The 17,276-nt window shown below is 40.4% G+C and overlaps 2 protein-coding genes across 6 annotated transcripts in view; one reads left to right on the forward strand and one right to left on the reverse strand.

The window, feature by feature from the left end:
* Rbl2 (RB transcriptional corepressor like 2) overlaps positions 1–4,890 on the forward strand; it is a 54,355-nt gene extending 49,465 nt beyond the window's left edge. For all 4 annotated transcript variants that reach the window (XM_046434364.2, XM_046434360.2, XM_046434362.2 and 1 more), the window contains one exon: positions 3,620–4,890. In XM_046434364.2, the coding sequence (XP_046290320.1) occupies positions 3,620–3,790 (171 nt within the window). In that variant the 3' untranslated portion in view covers positions 3,791–4,890. The remainder of the gene's footprint in view (positions 1–3,619) is intronic.
* Positions 4,891–4,949: 59 nt separating this feature from the next.
* Aktip (AKT interacting protein) lies at positions 4,950–15,135 on the reverse strand. 2 transcript variants are annotated; one of them, XM_046434366.2, is made up of 10 exons: positions 15,008–15,135; positions 12,442–12,552; positions 10,757–10,962; positions 8,266–8,330; positions 8,079–8,179; positions 7,521–7,609; positions 7,344–7,442; positions 7,141–7,248; positions 5,872–5,932; positions 4,950–5,700 (listed from the first exon to the last, which is right to left on the reverse strand). In XM_046434366.2, the coding sequence occupies exons 2-10, from the start codon at positions 12,481–12,483 to the stop codon at positions 5,593–5,595; spliced, it is 879 nt and encodes a 292-aa protein (XP_046290322.1). In that variant the 5' UTR covers positions 12,484–12,552; positions 15,008–15,135; the 3' UTR covers positions 4,950–5,592. The 2 variants fall into 2 exon arrangements, with proteins under 2 accessions (XP_046290322.1, XP_046290321.1); XM_046434365.2 differs by having other exon boundaries at positions 4,950–5,703.
* Positions 15,136–17,276: the final 2,141 nt, after the last annotated feature.

Raw genomic sequence — 17,276 nt, forward strand, 5'->3', positions numbered from 1 at the left:
TGACAATACAGATGAAATGGACCTAAACTAATAAAAGTCACTCAAGAAGTAGCAGCCTCAAAACTGTAGGCCCAGACAGCTTTTACTGTTCTACCAAACATGTGAGAAATAATGCCAGTTCTATACAAATGAAGGAAAACAAATTACAAAATTCAACATTCATTCAAGGGCAAACTGTGGGAACACCCTGAGAGAGGGTGATAATGAACACAAGCCAAAATAGCTATAGACAACAACATCCTTAGTGGTGAAAGACTGAATACCTTTCCCTAAGATCAGGAATCGGGCAAGGACGTCCACTCTCACTTCTACTCAGCATTGTAACTGGGTTCACACCATGTGTAATCAGGCAACATAAAGAAGGCACACAGACTGAATTATGTACAGAAAAAACACCAAGAATTGAAGGTTTCTGAAATTAAAAGATTTAGGAGGTTATAAAACTCCATATGGAAAAATAAAAGATTTCTACACACTACTAATGAAGAATCAGAAGTAAAAAAATTAAATGCCAAAAATACATTTAAAAATTAAGTATGAGACATAAAACTACACACCTTTGTTGAAAGAAAGCCTGACAAACTAGAGAAATGTTCATGATCTGGAAAACAGATATCAGTTTGCGCCCAGTTGATCTACAAATTAGACCCCATTTCACCCCAAATCCTAGCACAATTACTTGTATAAACTGATGCTAAAATGTATGTATGGAAGGGCAAGGGAAATACAATAACTAAAAACAACTAAAAACAATTTTGAAAAAGTTGGAGGAGTTGTACTATCTAGTTTCAAGACTCACACTAAAGCTATACTAATTGAAACAGTGTAGTGCTTCTCAAAGTATAGACAGATCACTGGAACATGCAGAAGCTGAGCAAGTACATGCGGTCAGCTGATTTTCAACAAAGGTGATAAAAACCTGGATATCTATATGATAGTAAACTTAATCCTGTACCCTGCACCACATAAAAACTCAAACCAAAGAGGACATCTAGAAAAAAAAAAATCTTGACATGTGTTGTGGAATGATTTCTCAGATACATCAAAGCACAATCCATTAACTATATTGTATTTTATCAAAATTAAGAACTTCTCCTTAAAAGTCACTTACAAGAATGAAGAAACAAATCATGGAAATTAGAAGGTATTTACAAATCCCAAATCTGATAAGGACACATTTACAATATATAAAGAATTCTCAAACTCAAATGGAAAGATAAACCACCTAAGGTAACAAGTTGGCCCAACATTTGAACACACCCTCCCATTACATGCCTACTGGAATGACTTTATACAATGGCAAGAACAAGTCCTGGCAATGAGGTGGAGCAGCTGGAACTTTTCTATGCTGCCGGTGAAAATGCAAAATGGTAGTCTTCTGGAGTTCAGCGTAGCAGTTTTCTTCTAAATGTTGAACATACCCTTACCACACAACCAGTAATCTTATTCCTAGGTACTTACTCAAGTGAAAGCTTATGTTTATGGTGACTTTACTCCTAACCAAAAAGTATAAAAATGGAAATGTCCTTCAGCCGGTTAATGGGTAGACCTGCAGTGCAGCAGAAAATGAACTACTTTACAATAAAGAAGTGATACACTCAACAATATGTATGAATCTCAAATGCATTAATGCCTAAGTGCAAGATATGTACCAGGCTACTTATCATGATTCCATTTCTGACATTCTAGAAAACAAAACTATAGGACAGGAAACATCAGTGCTTGCTTAGAAGTAGGTGGACCACAGGGAGATATGAAATGTTTTAGGTTTCTGTTATGGTATTCATACAACTAGGTATTTGTTTAAATATGCAGATATACTAAAAGGCATTGTACTGTATGTAAACCCAAGGTGGGGAACCAGTATTTTGTGTGAAAAGGAATTAAGCATCCAGATTGATTATTTCAATCCTGCATCTGTAGTATCACCAAAAGAAATTCTAACCCAGAATTGGGAGTTTCTTCAATAAATGATAGCAACTATGAAGCTGTTAGGTGGAGAAACAGTCATCATGATGACTTAATAGGTGATGACTGAGAACAGGGGAGAACATTTCAAAGCAAGAAGTAATTTGGGTCTGCAGCCAATTTGTAGTAAACATACTACCAGGAGAAAAGAATCAAGTATCACACAAGGTCAATTAAGATGAAGACTTATTAGTAATTATAAGGGCTATTTCAGTGGATTACTACAGTTAATTGAAGAATAAGTCAGAATTATATATTTAATTATAGTAGTATAACTGTTTAACAGCATTAAGCAATTCTGATGATTAAGTAGTATATAATACATCAATAGAGGATTAATCTATGATAGCGACATACTACAAAATACTATAAAGCTGTTAGTTGTGATGGACCATATATACTGATATGGGAAAAAACCTAAGGTGTTGAATGTGCAAATATTCTGAATAATATATAAGTATACTATTTTAAAACCCCATTACCCCAGTACAATATTACATTTCTAGGAATGAGTGCATTCTTAGAAAACAGAAGGATATAAAGCATGCCAATTTGTTTAGACACAAATAGATGTGCATCTAAGTGATTGTGACATGGCAATAACTATTGTAAAAAAAACATAGTATGCATCCATGGGGCTTGGGTAAGGATAGAGAGTCTAGGTGTAGTCTGTATGTTTCCTTTGGAATAAGAATTTATGTTTAAAATGTTTTGTATTTAAATGAATTATGTACAAAATATTGAGTATTAATTTATATACAATTAACATCACAATATACTATATTAGTGTGTTCCATATATCTACATATTTTATAGTAACCTTTGTACAACCTGGCATTATATGGTTAATGTATTCAGTAAATATAAGGAATATCTAGGTAAGTGGGACACTACAGAGAAAGCAAATGCAGACCAGAGTTCTTTTAGGGAGGCCAAAGAAGATGGAATAGAAAGGGTCAAAAGAAATTTCTTCAGATGTTAAGATTTGTGAAAGTGCATATACTGATAAAGAACACTTGTGATTTTATTTAAAATCTCAAGTCGATAATTGCAAAGTAAAGAATGAAGTGATAACAGTTTGTGTAGAGGATGAGAAGTGAATGGGATGTAGATCAAATAAGACCAGCCAGAGTTTCTGAAGTGGGGTAAGGAGCATGTGGGGATTCATCATGTTGGTTTCTCTACTTTATGTTTGAAATTTCCTAAATTAAACATACATGAATATGCTTAGTATGATTTTTGTGAAGAAACATGGATAATGAAGCAGCACATGAAATAGATTTTTTTTTTTTTTTAAACCAAGAAAATAGTATTGAGAAAAGGCTTGTAGGACTCTGGAGAAAATGCTAAAGGCACTTAAGAGTCTCTCTAGCACTCCCTTGCTCCACTGAGCCAAAAAGAACACAAAGGAATTTGAGTAACTTCTCAGTTCTTCCAAGGATAACATACCTACCTAGCACCAAACTCGGCTTACTAATTCATTAAAATGAAATAGCCTTAGGGAATTCAGTCTTACTTCTCTAGTGAAATCCTGGTTGAGAAGTTCTGCTTAAAAAAAAAAAAAGTACTTCATGTTTGTAGAAACATGTCAAAATACAGCTGTGTGGCACTAGCATTTTCAAGTTTTTATATGTTTTCTCCCCCACCATAGAGACTGAGAGAAATTAACAGTATGATACGGACAGGAGAAACTCCAACTAAAAAGAGAGGGATTCTTTTGGAAGATGGAAGTGAATCACCTGCAAAAAGAATCTGCCCAGAAAATCATTCTGCCTTATTACGCCGTCTCCAAGATGTAGCTAATGACCGAGGTTCCCACTGAGGTTAGTCCCTGGTATTGAAACTGTCTTTCACAAACTGTTTTGCAGCATCATTTAATGCATGCTAGATTATGGAGCCCGTTTCCTTAATCCAGCTAGTTAGAGTCTATTAGAAATAGGAAGGGGCATTTTTATGAGAACTAGACTTACTCTTTTCAAATGTGAGAGGTCTCTTAACAGGTTCCAGCAGAGGAATTGTATTTCAAATTCATTCCTACCTGTTTGTGGTCAGCTCTAGTTCTTATGAAAAGCAAAACAAAATTTAAGTACTTCGTTCTCAAACAGGAGTGTGAAATTTCTACATTTATGAAACAAAGGAGATGGCTCAGATTCCCCAGGTCACTATAGCATAAGTCTCCTGTCCCCTGTGGTGCACTTCTCCCCTTCCCCAGTAGTGTGGTGCAGTTGTGCAATGTCTGAATGAACCTGTATAAGTGGCGGCACTTTAGGGCTGTAAAATGCATGATTTTGTAACCCAGATTTTGCTGTATATTTCTGATGGCACTTTCTACAATGTGAACTTTATTATTTTCTTTAACTCTTTTGTACTTTTTTAAACTGTTATATGCCCTAGTAGCCACCTTTTGGGCATGCTTTTTAAATTCTCCAGTTGTTGTTATTTAGGGATCAGCTGGCTAAGGAAACATTTTTAAATCAAGTTTAATTGAAAGAATTAATATGAAAAATTATGACCTCTTTAGGAGGTAGTTATCCAAAAGACATGTAAAAGTATGTTCCTGGCAGTCTAAAAAATAGGTTGGAGAATTTAGGTTTTTATTAGTACATAGTACCATTTATACAAATTAGAAAATATTATTTAACAGCTATTGAACTATCTATATATACACCTTTATTAATCACTATTGCTCCAGCAGTTTTAAAGTTGAATTAATAATCTTATTAGGGAAAAAATTCAATTGTAAATTGAATCAGTATAAACAAAGTTACTAGGTAACTTCATATTGCTCTAAAAGAAATATGGAACTTACACTGTTCAATTAGAATAGTGTTCTGCAAAAATATTTATAAAAACCTCAAGATACTGCTACTGTAATTTTATATCAAAATAAGTGTATTTTTCAATAAAGCATTTATAAAGTCATCTTTGTTTAGTTATATTGAGAAAGGGTGTTTAGTTTCCTATATAAATGACAAAGAACAATCATTTATTGGTTTATTTTCGTATCTACTAAACACATTAGTCAATCATCATTTAAATATCTGACTTCATTAGAAACCGTTTTAACACTTTTTCTCCCTCCTGCCATAAAAATACAGTTAAGTAATTTGTTTAAAAAAAAAAAAAAATACTAAGATCAAGTGTTCTGGTTTCCTCTCTAAAACATTCCTCAGAGACAGCAGGCTGAAGACTGAAACAATCTTCCACTTAAAAGTGCCAAGCTCTAGAATCTGCTCTCTAAACCTGTCCTCTCCATATGCTAACACATGTACAAATGAAACCACTGACTTAAAACTATTAAATAGTTCTGATTTCTGTCTGCTCAGTTTAAATGAATGCAACTTACCTTTAGCATTGTATTCAGAAAAATACATAAGTCTCAAGGTCCCCAATAATTTGGAGTACTGAACTAGATAACCACCCTAAGACACTTCTGACAGAAGTAATGCATTACTTAAAGAGAGGTTTCCAAACCTGCTGTTAGAACCTACACATACATAGAAAACACTGATACCCAGTTATGGTTCACACGGTTTACTCTTCAGGCAGTCCTTTGCCATTAGTCTGCTTTAACTAGGCCAGAGTCCAGCAGGAAAGTGCACAGTGCACCAGATTCACCATCTCTTAAGTTGCTACTGTTTTCTCTTCTTTACTGAAGGGTTGTACTGAGCCAGGCTTTACCCATGACAGGCCAGCAACATGAACACTTTTATTGTGCTGTTCTTCAGGCTTCTTCTAGGCACAATCAAAAACAGACATTAAAAAAAGATGACTGATGAGGAGAGTGCAGCATGGTACAGACTTGTTTCCCCAAAAGTTATTTTTGTGTAATGAAGGTCTCAAGTAAAGATGTTTTAGAAAAGAAACAGCAAGTTAACCATCTCAAAGATGGTTTCTACTTACTTTCTGCGTTAGCATCTTCTCTCTGGCTTCATCATGTACAGAAGGATTCCATGGAGAAAAGCTTAAGGGGCAGAAAGTATTAAAAACAATCAGTGGCTTTATAAACGTGTATAATCTCCATTTTTCAAAAATGAAGCCAATTCTAAAAACTTAATTAAAAAATATTTTATTGTAGATGGACATGATACCTTCACTTTATTTTTAGTTGAAGGACCTTTATTTTACTTATTTATATGCAGTGTTGAGATCAAACCCAGTGCCTTACATGCCAGACAAGTGTGCTACCGTTGAGCCCCAGCCCTATTTATTTTTATGTGGCGCTGAGGATTGAACCCAGTGCCTCACACGTGCTAGGCAAGCGTGTTCTACCACTGAGCTACAACTCCAGCCCTTAAGGAATATTTTTAAAGAATAATCTTTCCTCAGTTGTTAAAATGTTTTAGATGTTTCATATAAATGATCTTCCCATATTAGCCATTCCTTACACAAGGATTACCTAAGCTTCACATAATCCCTAAAATACTATTATCTCAAGTTCAAAGCCAGCCTCAGCAACAGTGAGGCGCTAAGCAACTCAGTGAGACCCTGTCTCTAAATAAAATACAAAATAGAGCTAGGGATGTGGCTCAATGGTCGAGTGCCTCCGAATTCAATCCCCGGGTCCACAAAAAAAAAAAAAGAAGAAGAAGAAAGCAAGGTACAACAAAATCGAGTAATTGCTCTGGGTCACCAAAGAAAAAACTACCAAAGCCAGTCCATCATCTGTTGAGCCCATGCTCTTAACAACTATACCACAGTGCCTTTCTGGCAGTGCAAATGTTGCCAAAGAATTCACCAATTCCTTAGTTCTCCAAATTCTTTCAGCTGCTTTTCCCCCCAAGATCCAACATCATAGTGTTACAAGAACCCACCATGCTCATACCACTCAGTTTCCCTCTTTTTAACCAAACCTGAATGGTGGTAGGAGTATGGCAGTTAAAGAGAACAGCTCAAACTGCCAAATAAAAAGTCTTCACATGGGAGTGAATTACCATATCACAAGGGTCCTTAGGAAAAGAAGTCACTACATATTTTGCTATTGGCACAACGTGCAGACAATATGAAGCATTAAGAGGCCACAAAGCACTGGAAATTGTTCTGACACCAAGATACAAAGGCCATAGGCTAACAGATCATACAAATTCTTTTTTTTTTTTCATTCAAAGGCCACCTGGAAAATCTAAGTGCAGTACTAAAAAGAACCATTCATCTAGATATCGTACCACTTACCTAATTGCATAGGGGTCTTCTATTTTAGGTTGGTCAAACAAACGAGCAGTGCATACCTTAACACTGTCAACCACTTTACTTTTAAAAAGCTGAATGTCCTTTTCATACCTGTGTTAAAAGTTTAAATCAAAAAATTATCAACTTAATCTACTTAGCTGGATTTTAAAATTTATCTTAAATAACCAAACAAAAAAGTCACGTACAAGACTGCAGCCTCTGGGTTTAGGGGGCTTGCTGTATCAATCTTGTAGAAAACTCTCCTTGCATACATTAATACTTGCCAAATATGATTATGGTTTCGCCTAAAAGGAAACATGGTATCATTACTAAGGCTTGCTCCTATGATCTTATGTCTCTAGAAGAAACGCCGATTTACTGACCTCCATTTTGCAAATGCTCTCTTCACATCCAGTTCACCCGAGGTGGGATCAACTAGCGGGTGAAAGACAGGAATATCAAACACCAAGCGCTGTGTTTAAAGAGAGACATGTCCTTTAATGGAAGCATTGGAACTTATGAGACAGATCCTTAAAGATAGTCACCAAAGGAGCTTCAAGGCAACAGGGCAGTCATGTTTAAAAAGTCACAAAGCTGCTCTAAGAAAGATACTGAGCTACTTTTAACCATTCAGTGGGGGAAAAGGTCACTCTCTTCAACTGCAGCATGACAAGTGCTGTCCATGTATAAGTGCTGCAGTACAACATCCAGCCTCATTTGAACACCCCAAGCAGAGAAAGAATGAAGCTCGTGGCCGAGCACCCCATGACCAAAGACGCAACAAAGCACCAAAACCCCACTGGGAAGACAAATGTTCAGGAAAACTGAAATTGTTAAAGCATTCGGTCAGGAAGAGAACCAAAATAAGAAATCCCTAGGCCCTTTAGTTCTCCCTTGGTGAATGGAGCCCCACAAACAAAGCCACACTGTCTCCTACTTACTGGACAGTCACCATCTGGATAGTTATCAGGGATGTAAACTGTGAACTTGAACACACCATCCTGATAAAGCCCATGCCGTATGAATATTACTCCAAACCACACTGCAGGAAAAAAATAAAAAAGGTTAAGCCCTAACTGTGTCAGAGGAACCAAATATGCTATAAAGTAAGAGTGAATCTTATCTTACTTAACGCAGAGCGGTAAGATGGCTGCACATAGACGCCTGGCAACTTCTGCTTCACAACCAAGGTACTAAAACAAAAGCAGTATAACAATTAACTTGTATGGATGCCAATGGCATATACAGATCAAACCATCCTAAATTGAGACTAGGAATCATCCCTTAAGGGGCAGGTGACACCCAAACCATACAAGCCGAGTCATCATGTCTTTCACCTGACAACTCTGATCACTGCCGGCTTACTGGCTTCATAACCAACTCACAGAATCTCAAGCCAATGAAGGGCCCCATATTAAGAAAGTCAGGGAAGCTGGGCACAGTGGCGCACACCTGTAATCCCAGCAGCTCAGGAGGTCTGGGGATGTGGCTCAGTGGTCAAGGGCCCCGAGTTCAATCTCTAGTAACTGCCCCCTTTGCAAAAAAAAAAAAAAAAAAAAGAGCCAGGGAGGGTTTTACAAATAATCAGGTTTTACTGCCAGAAATCAGCTTCCCAAAAATATCATCTTGGAAAAAAATCAGCCTATAGGTAGAGTTTTGAATAATACAACGTGGTCAAAGTTCAAAACATTAAATTTGATGTAGATGAGAGTATCTATAAAATTATTGCTTTTGTTATTGTAGATGATGGATCTTATACACATTCAAAAGTTGTTTTTTATTATTAAGACATGATTAATATTTTCCTTTTAGGCTCCAGCAAATTATACCACTAATGCTAACAGATGAGTTGTATTAGAATAAAACACGAGATAGAAATATAATTTTTTTTTTTAAGTTGGCAATGGACCTTTATTTTTTTTATATGTGGTGCTGAGAATTGAACCCAGGGGCTCACACATGCTAGGCAGGCGCTCTACCAAAGAGCCACAACCCCAGCCCAGAAATTTTAAACTGCTTTTAATTGCAATTTTAGGCAATTGTTAAGATTCCACAAACTCATCACTTAGTTGTCCTTTTCAGTTTGAATCACCAGAACCACGGTGTCACTTGGTGAAGACGGGCATCATTGTGAGTTCTCAAGCTGTACTCTACTCCCAAATAGCTAACTCCCTAACGCAGACACTTGAACTCTGCGGTCCTTGCCAGTGAGTGGGAAACTGTGCTGAAAACAAGGAAAGACAAGTCTATCAACAGAGGTGTCACTAGTTTTTCTGGGACCCAATAACCCACCAACAGCCATTGTGTCCTCTTGCTTGCAACTGCAGCTACATGCTGTGATCTGACCTTGAAAAGAACACTGTTCACCTAGGGCTTAATGTTTACCTGCTGCCTGAATTCTATAAAGTAGTAGTTTATTGGGCCTTATTACTTTTATTACCTAGTTGCCATCACATTCATTTTTTTAAGTTCTTATCTATTCTAAGTCACTAAAATTCAGCATGCAACAGCTCAGGAGATCTGGGGATGGTTTGCCAGAAAAGGCAATTTTGTGTTCTAATACACAGCAGATTTAATCACCACAATAGGAGCTTGTCTAACTCACTGCCCAGCCTCAAACACAAGGCCTCCATTATAAAACTAAAGGGATTGTTGCTACCGAATCATACCCAGCCAGTTACACTGGGGCCTCTCACCATGACAACATTAGTACATTGAGAGAGAGATTAAGGATGCTTTTTTAAAATAGCTTCATATACAAAGGAATTTTTAAATGATGGAAACTAAGAATTCTCCAGACTTTCTGTCCTTTTAATAAACAAGCAAGCCATCTGAATCTATGGGTTATTTGAGCCCCTCTATGCAAGGGCAAACTTCTGTGACCAGTCAATCCTTACCCAGTAGAGCCCAAATCTTTATCTCCCTATAATTGCCAAACCCTGCCTTTGGGGGTCATATAAAATAAGTCAAATCCCTTCTAATAACAGACTTTTGAGTATACGAAGACAGCTTTAATAAGCACTTAAGTTGTCTCAAAGCCAGCAGTTCCAGTTTAATTGCTGATCCCTGAAATCTGTCTTCCCAACCCTTCCCCACCAGGACCATCTCCTCATTCTATCAGGATGCCTCCAACAAAGTGTTAACCAAAGTGGAACACAATCTTCCAGATGGGTCTGACCCAAGGACGAGACTGCCACCATCCCACTACCCCACCCCACCCCAACCTCTTCAAGAGATAATTCCTCACTTCACCTAAAGGAAGACTAAAATTCAGTTGCTAATTTCCTGATCCACTGTAGGTTCTTCATTACTTAAAAAAAAAAAAAAAAAAAAGAAAATTTAAGTTGTAGTCGGACACAGTACCTTTATATATTTATTTTATGTGGTACTGGGGATCGAACCCAGCGCCTCACACATGCTAGGTGAGTGTTCTGCGGTTGAGCCATAGCCATAGCCCTAAGTTTAAGTTGCTTCCTCTTCTTGATCTCCAGAATGGAGCAAGAGGGGGATGGGATTGAGTTTTAAGATAAGATTAATCTGCCGGTCCATTAAAAAACATTTCATTTTTCACCTGCAAGGATCTTTCATAACTGAACCAAATAGACTCTTAAGAACTCACAATTCTGCAAGAAGAGAGTATTCCAGGTAGAAGGGTCCGTAAGAAGCATGTGTGCCATTTGCTGACTGTGCTGCTGGGGCAGGCGACGTAGGCTTAGTGATGGGCAAAGCATTTTTGGGAATAGAAGGTAGCTGTTTTTTTGGTGCAGTTCGTGGAGGACTGGTTTTCACATCCCCTGTTAATGTCTTCTCTTCACCATCAGATCGCTATTCAAAATGAAGTTGGGAGAACATTTATTAAGAAGATTTTAAAAAAAATACTCATTTTTTAGTTGTAGTTGGATACAATAGCTTTATTTTATTTATTTATTTTTATGTGGTGCTGACGATGAACCCAGGGCCTCACACATGCTAGGTGAGTGCTCTACTGATGAGCCACGACCCTAGCCCCATATTAAGATGATTCTTAAATCACAAGAGTATAGTATTAGGGCTGGGGTTGGGGCTCAGCAGTAGAGCGCTTGCCTAGCATGTGTGAGACACTGGGTTCGATCCTCAGCACCACATAAAAAAATTTAAAGAAAAGGTCCATCAACAACTAAAACACATGTTAAAAAAAAAAGTACAGTATTATTAGCTCCATGACCTAAAAGCCAGAATTCCTCTCTTATATGGATACTCTAAGGCCATGATTGAGATCTGAAAGTCCTCTGAGCAAGCAGGTCATATTAAGAGTGAACAAGGCTAAAGCAACAGCAAAGAATAGGAAACCCTTTCATCAGCTGCACTACAGAAGGACAACAGTCATATTTACAGATTAACTGAAACAGAAAGAAATGGTTTCTCTTGGTGGCCCCAAGATGAAAATGTATTTTTAAAATAAATTTTATTTAGGAAAATTAAAGAAATGGTTTCTCCTAATGACAAGGAGTTACTAAAGCCATTACACAACTGAAGACGACTAGAAAAGTCCCTCTGACGTATAAATGATGGAGAAAGGCAAGTGCTAAGAAGTTCAGAATAGTGTGGATGACAGAGCAGCCACTGCGTGATGTCATCACTAAAGGCAGAAACAAAGCTGTTTTCTCATTTGCTTGGGTCCAATTTTGATTTTGTCCCTAATGGAAGATATTCCAAATGTGGAAAGACATCAGCATAAACTGTCATCCTCAGTCAATAAAAAGGACAAAATGAGTTAGAAACTAGGTACTTCCTTGACATAAGGTACAACCAAAGGCTGTATAAAAAGTAATATTCTCTTAGAGGTGGAATTAAGGGTGGTTGTTTTTTTCTTGCTGCTTGCATATTTTAAGCTTTCCTAAAATGAAAATGTGTTTTCAAAAGAAATATTTAGAAAAATTAAATTAGTGGTCCTTAAAAAAATAAAGTCCGATGTGACCATATTGGACTGGCATTTTCCAAAGCTGCTTTAACCTCTGACTCTTGAAGTTTAATACAGACATTACTACAATCATAGATTACATTTATCCATGATGAAACTTAACTGAAAATAATTTTAGAATTGTGATTACCACAATTTTTATTTGACAAGCAATCTCAGCATCAGAAACTGACTTTAATGGACAAAATCATTTCTTCTCATAAACAAAACCTAAACTAGACAAACCGGATAATTTTGTTAAGGTTACTGGAGACTTTGGCTTAGATGACATTAGCCTTCATCCTGGCCCTCTCTTCTGACAGAGGCAAATGGGTTTCCTCACTGCACTTACTGACTGTACCTACTTTGCGTATGGAGCTTGTAGACATGCTCCAGAAAGGGTTCATAACGTGTACTCCAGAGAAGTCCAGTGGTCCGTGTTATCCAACTCTTCTGTCCTCAGCATTCACTTTACCCTAAAACCATATGGGAAAACACAAATATTCTAATGCCAACAGTTAAAATTCTGAAATGGTCAGAAACAAAATCTGATACCCCAGAGATACAATATAATGTTATATAATATATAGTTATGAAAGCCTAGGAAATGTCTTCAGGCAGCTTCAGAAATAATTTTCTTCTATACCCCTTCCTATTCTGGTTCCAATTTCTTTTGCACCTTTAGATGCCTACAGAAATCTGCAACAAGGTCCCTGGCTAGGATTAAGAGTAGTCAGTGACATGGTTCAGCTTTAGTGCCAGAAATTCTGAAAATATGGACTACAACAGTTGCTACTAGCATAATATCTAGGCTTAACCAATGGGAAAGCCAGATTCAGAATGCACTGTACCCACCTACACAAAAGTTATATCACTGTTCCCAGGGTCATGGGAACAAATGTTAAAAGACCATCCAGGCAGGCTGATTTAAGAGTGTCTTTAAAAGAGCTGTCTCAAGGACAAAATGATTCCTTCCAGCAAAACTATTAGTCAAAGATAAGAAAAAACAAGGCAGGCCACACATACCTATGTCAGTAAAGAGGGCAGGGCATACCTGAATCCAGGCAGGACCACACTCAAGAAACTGCACGTTTTAAACCGGTAAAAATATGGAAAGTCTACAGAATTAGGCATTGAAGGAATTACCAGGCAATACACACAAATGCAAGGAAGACTGCACAAAAAACATCTCACAAACAAATCTTCCACTCGAATCTTCAAGTTATGGATAGGAAAGCATGTCTCAAAGGTCACAGAGTCAGTGGGTCATTTACTAAAAATAAGAAGCAGCAAAGGAAAACCAGCCAAACCCAGCTGTAAGGACAGCAACTTCTCTGGGCTGGCGATTCCCCCCAGGCTCCACTGTTGAACACAAGAGCTCAGTTCTCTAAATTCCTATTTGTACCAATCAAAAGGCTGAAAGTGAAAAGGAAAATTTTGCTAAATTTTGACCCTAAGAAAATTTTCTTCTTAAGATTCTTAAGAAGCAAATCATGTAACAAGCCATGTATTTTCTCCCTGATGAGCCTATGACATCCATGGGTGGGTACCAAGTCTACCATATCCTGCCAGTGCTTTGCTTTCCAAGAGTTAATGCCACCCAGTAATTAAAGGATGAGGGTACTAGTTGTTCCACTAACATACTGACAAAATGAATTAAGTAGCAACAGCTCTCCACAAATCTGCCTTTAAAGGTTACTGACACATGAAAATTGTTGGGACATCAAAAATTGGAAGGCGGGGTCCTACTTGGCCCAAATGAAAACATAGATTTTCTCCCACTGTCCTTTAGATACACCCGATTTAACAGGGACCCACATCTCTTGGGATCTAGTGCTCCCAGAATGGTAAATTCACTATAAAATCCCATTCAAGTCTTAATACATTACGATTCTGCAACTTTGCCTTTAAGAATCCTATGAAACTTGCCCCCAGTTCCCATCTTTAAGCAAAAGGTATTTGTTGCTGGCTAGCATTGTGATTTTTTTTTTTTTAAACCCAATGGTCCCATCAGCAACACAATCGAGAAACTTCAGCACGCTTTTCAAAAATGACACCATTTATTAGATGTCTAATCCACGACAGGAACAATATGACATTCCAATAGGAATGCCACAGATGGAAGGAAAGCACACGCTATATCCTTGGCGTTAGGAAACAATTTTGGAATTTCTCCTGGTTCGGCTCTGAGAACAAAACATGATTAGTTTCCTTTATATCTTAACAGCTGAGAAGTCAGTGTCTTTGGCTCATACGAATGATCCCTTACACAGAAGGGCCAAACTAGACCCACTGCTCCTAACTTACCCTGAAATGAGCTCTAGGAATTCCAGGTTAAGAGGAGACTGGGCATAGCCCAGGAAAAAGACAAAACAGCTCCGGCCCCGGACAGGCTCGCCGGGCACGGCCAAGACCGGCATCTGGCTGGGATGGGCACCCTTGCCTGGGGCAGAAATCCGTTTCAGAGCACACAGAGAATCTGGACAAACCTGTCTTGAGGTGACGCAAGTCAGGGGCCGTGCCCTGGCCTTGCAGCTACCTTGAAGCCAGTCAGGGGTCTTCAAGACTCTGGAGTGGGGGCTGAGTCTCTCCAGGTCTGAGAGACCACCCTCCCATCCCCCGCTGCCTGGAGCCACAGGCCTTGGCCTGGGAGGGCGGGCCCCAGACAGGTCCAGCGGCTGGGCCCGCCTTCCTTCCCTGGGCCAGCCCAGCCCAGCCCATTCAGCAGCCCCCAAACATGGACTGCAGGTTCCAAGACCTCAGTGCAGCAGGTGCCTGCAACGCGCACAGGTGCCCAGCCCAGCCCCGCCCCCGTGTCCCATAGCAGCCGCCGTCGCTGAGGAATCAAGAATGCTCAAGAGGGAGACGAGTGCCAGGCCCAAAGAGGCTGGTGGCCCCGGCTTACGGACTTCTCGTTCGCTGCATACCTACCAACTGGTTTACCCCAGAGCCTTCAACGCAGAGTCCCCAGCTGCCGAGCGCCGTCGCCGCCCGACAGCATCTCCGGCTGCAGCGCCAGCCCGGCCAATGCCCTATCCCCGCCCCGCCCTGCCCTCGGTGCCGGGCCCCGCCCCCTGCCCCCTCCCCTGGACCAGAGCTCTTCCGCCCAGCCTCCAGGCGCCTAGTGGCTCCCATACCTGTCCATCAAGGGCGCTCTTCCGGGGGCGTCTGGACAACAGCAGTGCGTCCTGCCAATCAAATCGGCTCCGCTCGGGTGGGGCAGCACTTGACCCTCCCCTTACGTAACAGGGCCTAGAGCGAACTGTCAGTCAAGGAAGTGTCTGCCCCTTGGGGGGATGGGGGGCGGAAACAAACAAGTCCCGGGATACAATTGGCCACAGCGTCCGCCAGTCACCATGGAGACCACGCCCACGGGTTTGTGCCGGCAGCTGCAGCCATTCAAGGGCTGGGACTGCGGCGTTTTCTCAGCCCGGCACCGGCTGGTCCCCGAGTGCAGGCGGGGGCGCCACTGCTCGAGATGTGCTCAGCCGCTGCCAGGCCCGGCTGCCACGTAGGGACCACCAGGGTCCCAGAGGCCGGAACGGGAGGGGCTGCGTTAGCCGAGGGAAAGGACACTTTCAGGAGCGCTGAGAAACGCCGTTTTCTACACCGGAGACGGGGATAATGGCTGTGGGCGGACCGGAGCTCAACTCCAGTCATCGCTCGGCTCTGGTGCACAAAATGGAATGGGTGGGCCCGAGACCCAGCGATCTACAGTTGTCCCAAGTTCCCCCTGGCGATTCTGCCACACGCCCAAGTTGTGAGCCTCTCCCACGGGGACAGGTAGCTCCCGGTCCTCCCGCCCGCCACTCGCGCACCAGCCCGCACTTTGTTCTGAAACACCTTTACCTTTTGTGACCTTTTATACCTTAAAAGCTTTCCATAGGAGTCATTTCACGCCCTGATAAAATCCAAGCCTCGCCTGGCTTCAAGACCCAGCCTAGTCTGGCTTCCTTCCCATCATAGTCCCATCCTCTTTCCTATGTCTGCCTCTAGCCCAATTCTGTGCTTTAGGCTGTCCTTGGTTTAATGCTTCCGTTTTAATGTCTGGGACAGACAGATGTGAATGGTGGGAACACAAGGTTAAGAGAATAAGTCTATCAAATGGGCCCACTCTGCTGCCCTGGACCCCCATATGCTTTCTTTTCCACAAAGTAATTTATCTGCAGCCCTGCCTGGCCTAAGTGGACAGGCTATGTCGCATTCCTCAATAAACTAGCTGTTCACTGCAGGAAAACTGCAAGCCCAATATAATGTTGGTAAGAGGAGCTCAAGGTACCCTGAAGGAGAACTTTTGTTACCATATCCTAAACTCTGGGAGATGAGGATAGTTCCTTCTAACCATAAGATCTATAAGAATGTATGGTTAAAAATCCAATTAAAACCAGTCAGATGGGCCAAGGTGACCTAGAGTTGCCATCACAGTGGGGATTTAAAAGTCTGATGTCACCCTGTTGTCAGTCAAAAAAGAGGTAAGTATGGGCAGAACTCTCTGGAAACTTCTCTGGTATCTCAAAACTGGAATACAGAAGAGGCACATTGTCCCTCCCTTGAGAGTGTCTCCTTTTCTTATCCCTTCAATAAAACTCATTCCTGTTACTGAGTGACATTCTAAAATCTTTCTGACTTGATAGCAAGAATTAGGGTTTGAAAAGGGGTCTTTGAGGTGCCCCAGTTTCTCAGAAGGCTCCAAGCTCTGTAATACCCCCTCAAACCTTTCCTCAAAATGATTCCCCTCTGTGGGATGCCCTTCCAATCCCAGACACCCCTGACCACTCCCAACAACTTTCTGCCCCTTTTCCAAGATACCAGTGGCACTTTTTGTCTCTGGTATCTTAGAAGAGAAGGGAGATTCTCTGGCCAGCGTGTTTGTTCCAATTTGGTTGCCTCTGAGATTCTGGTAAATTACTTATTAAATGGCAGGAAGCCAAACTCCTGATGTTAATCCCAAGGGGTGGTTCTGAAATCCAACTTCCTCCTACAGTTAAAAACAGTCCTGAGCCACTTCCTTTCATCTCGTTTGGATACTCAGGAATGTTATAAGACCCTTAATATTGGTCTTAAAAGAAAGGCAAGATGAAAGTCTTTTTTTCCACAGGAAAGACGCCTCCATTGACATCTTTTTATCCTAGCTCCAACCAATCTTCTTTGCAGATTTGCCATTCTCAAACTCCCCCAAGATTTCTTCTGATCTCATCCC

Source organism: Marmota monax, unplaced genomic scaffold (assembly GCF_021218885.2).
Source record: "Marmota monax isolate L192 unplaced genomic scaffold, Marmota_monax_Labrador192_F-V1.1 WCK01_AAM20220418_F8-fsc00024, whole genome shotgun sequence".
In the NCBI taxonomy this organism is placed as follows: Eukaryota; Metazoa; Chordata; class Mammalia; order Rodentia; family Sciuridae; genus Marmota; species Marmota monax.

Bases quoted from the DNA above. Each gene is read 5' to 3' on its own strand.
- Aktip (XM_046434365.2), bottom strand. From the start codon at position 12,483: ATGAACCCTTTCTGGAGCATGTCTACAAGCTCCATACGCAAA. The intron at 7,443-7,520 runs GTCAGTAAATCG...GTTTCCTTTTAG, and splicing joins AGAGCATTTGCAAAATGGAG to GCGAAACCATAATCATATTT. The intron at 5,933-7,140 runs GTAAGTGGTACG...CTGCCCCTTAAG, and splicing joins GAAGACCCCTATGCAATTAG to CTTTTCTCCATGGAATCCTT.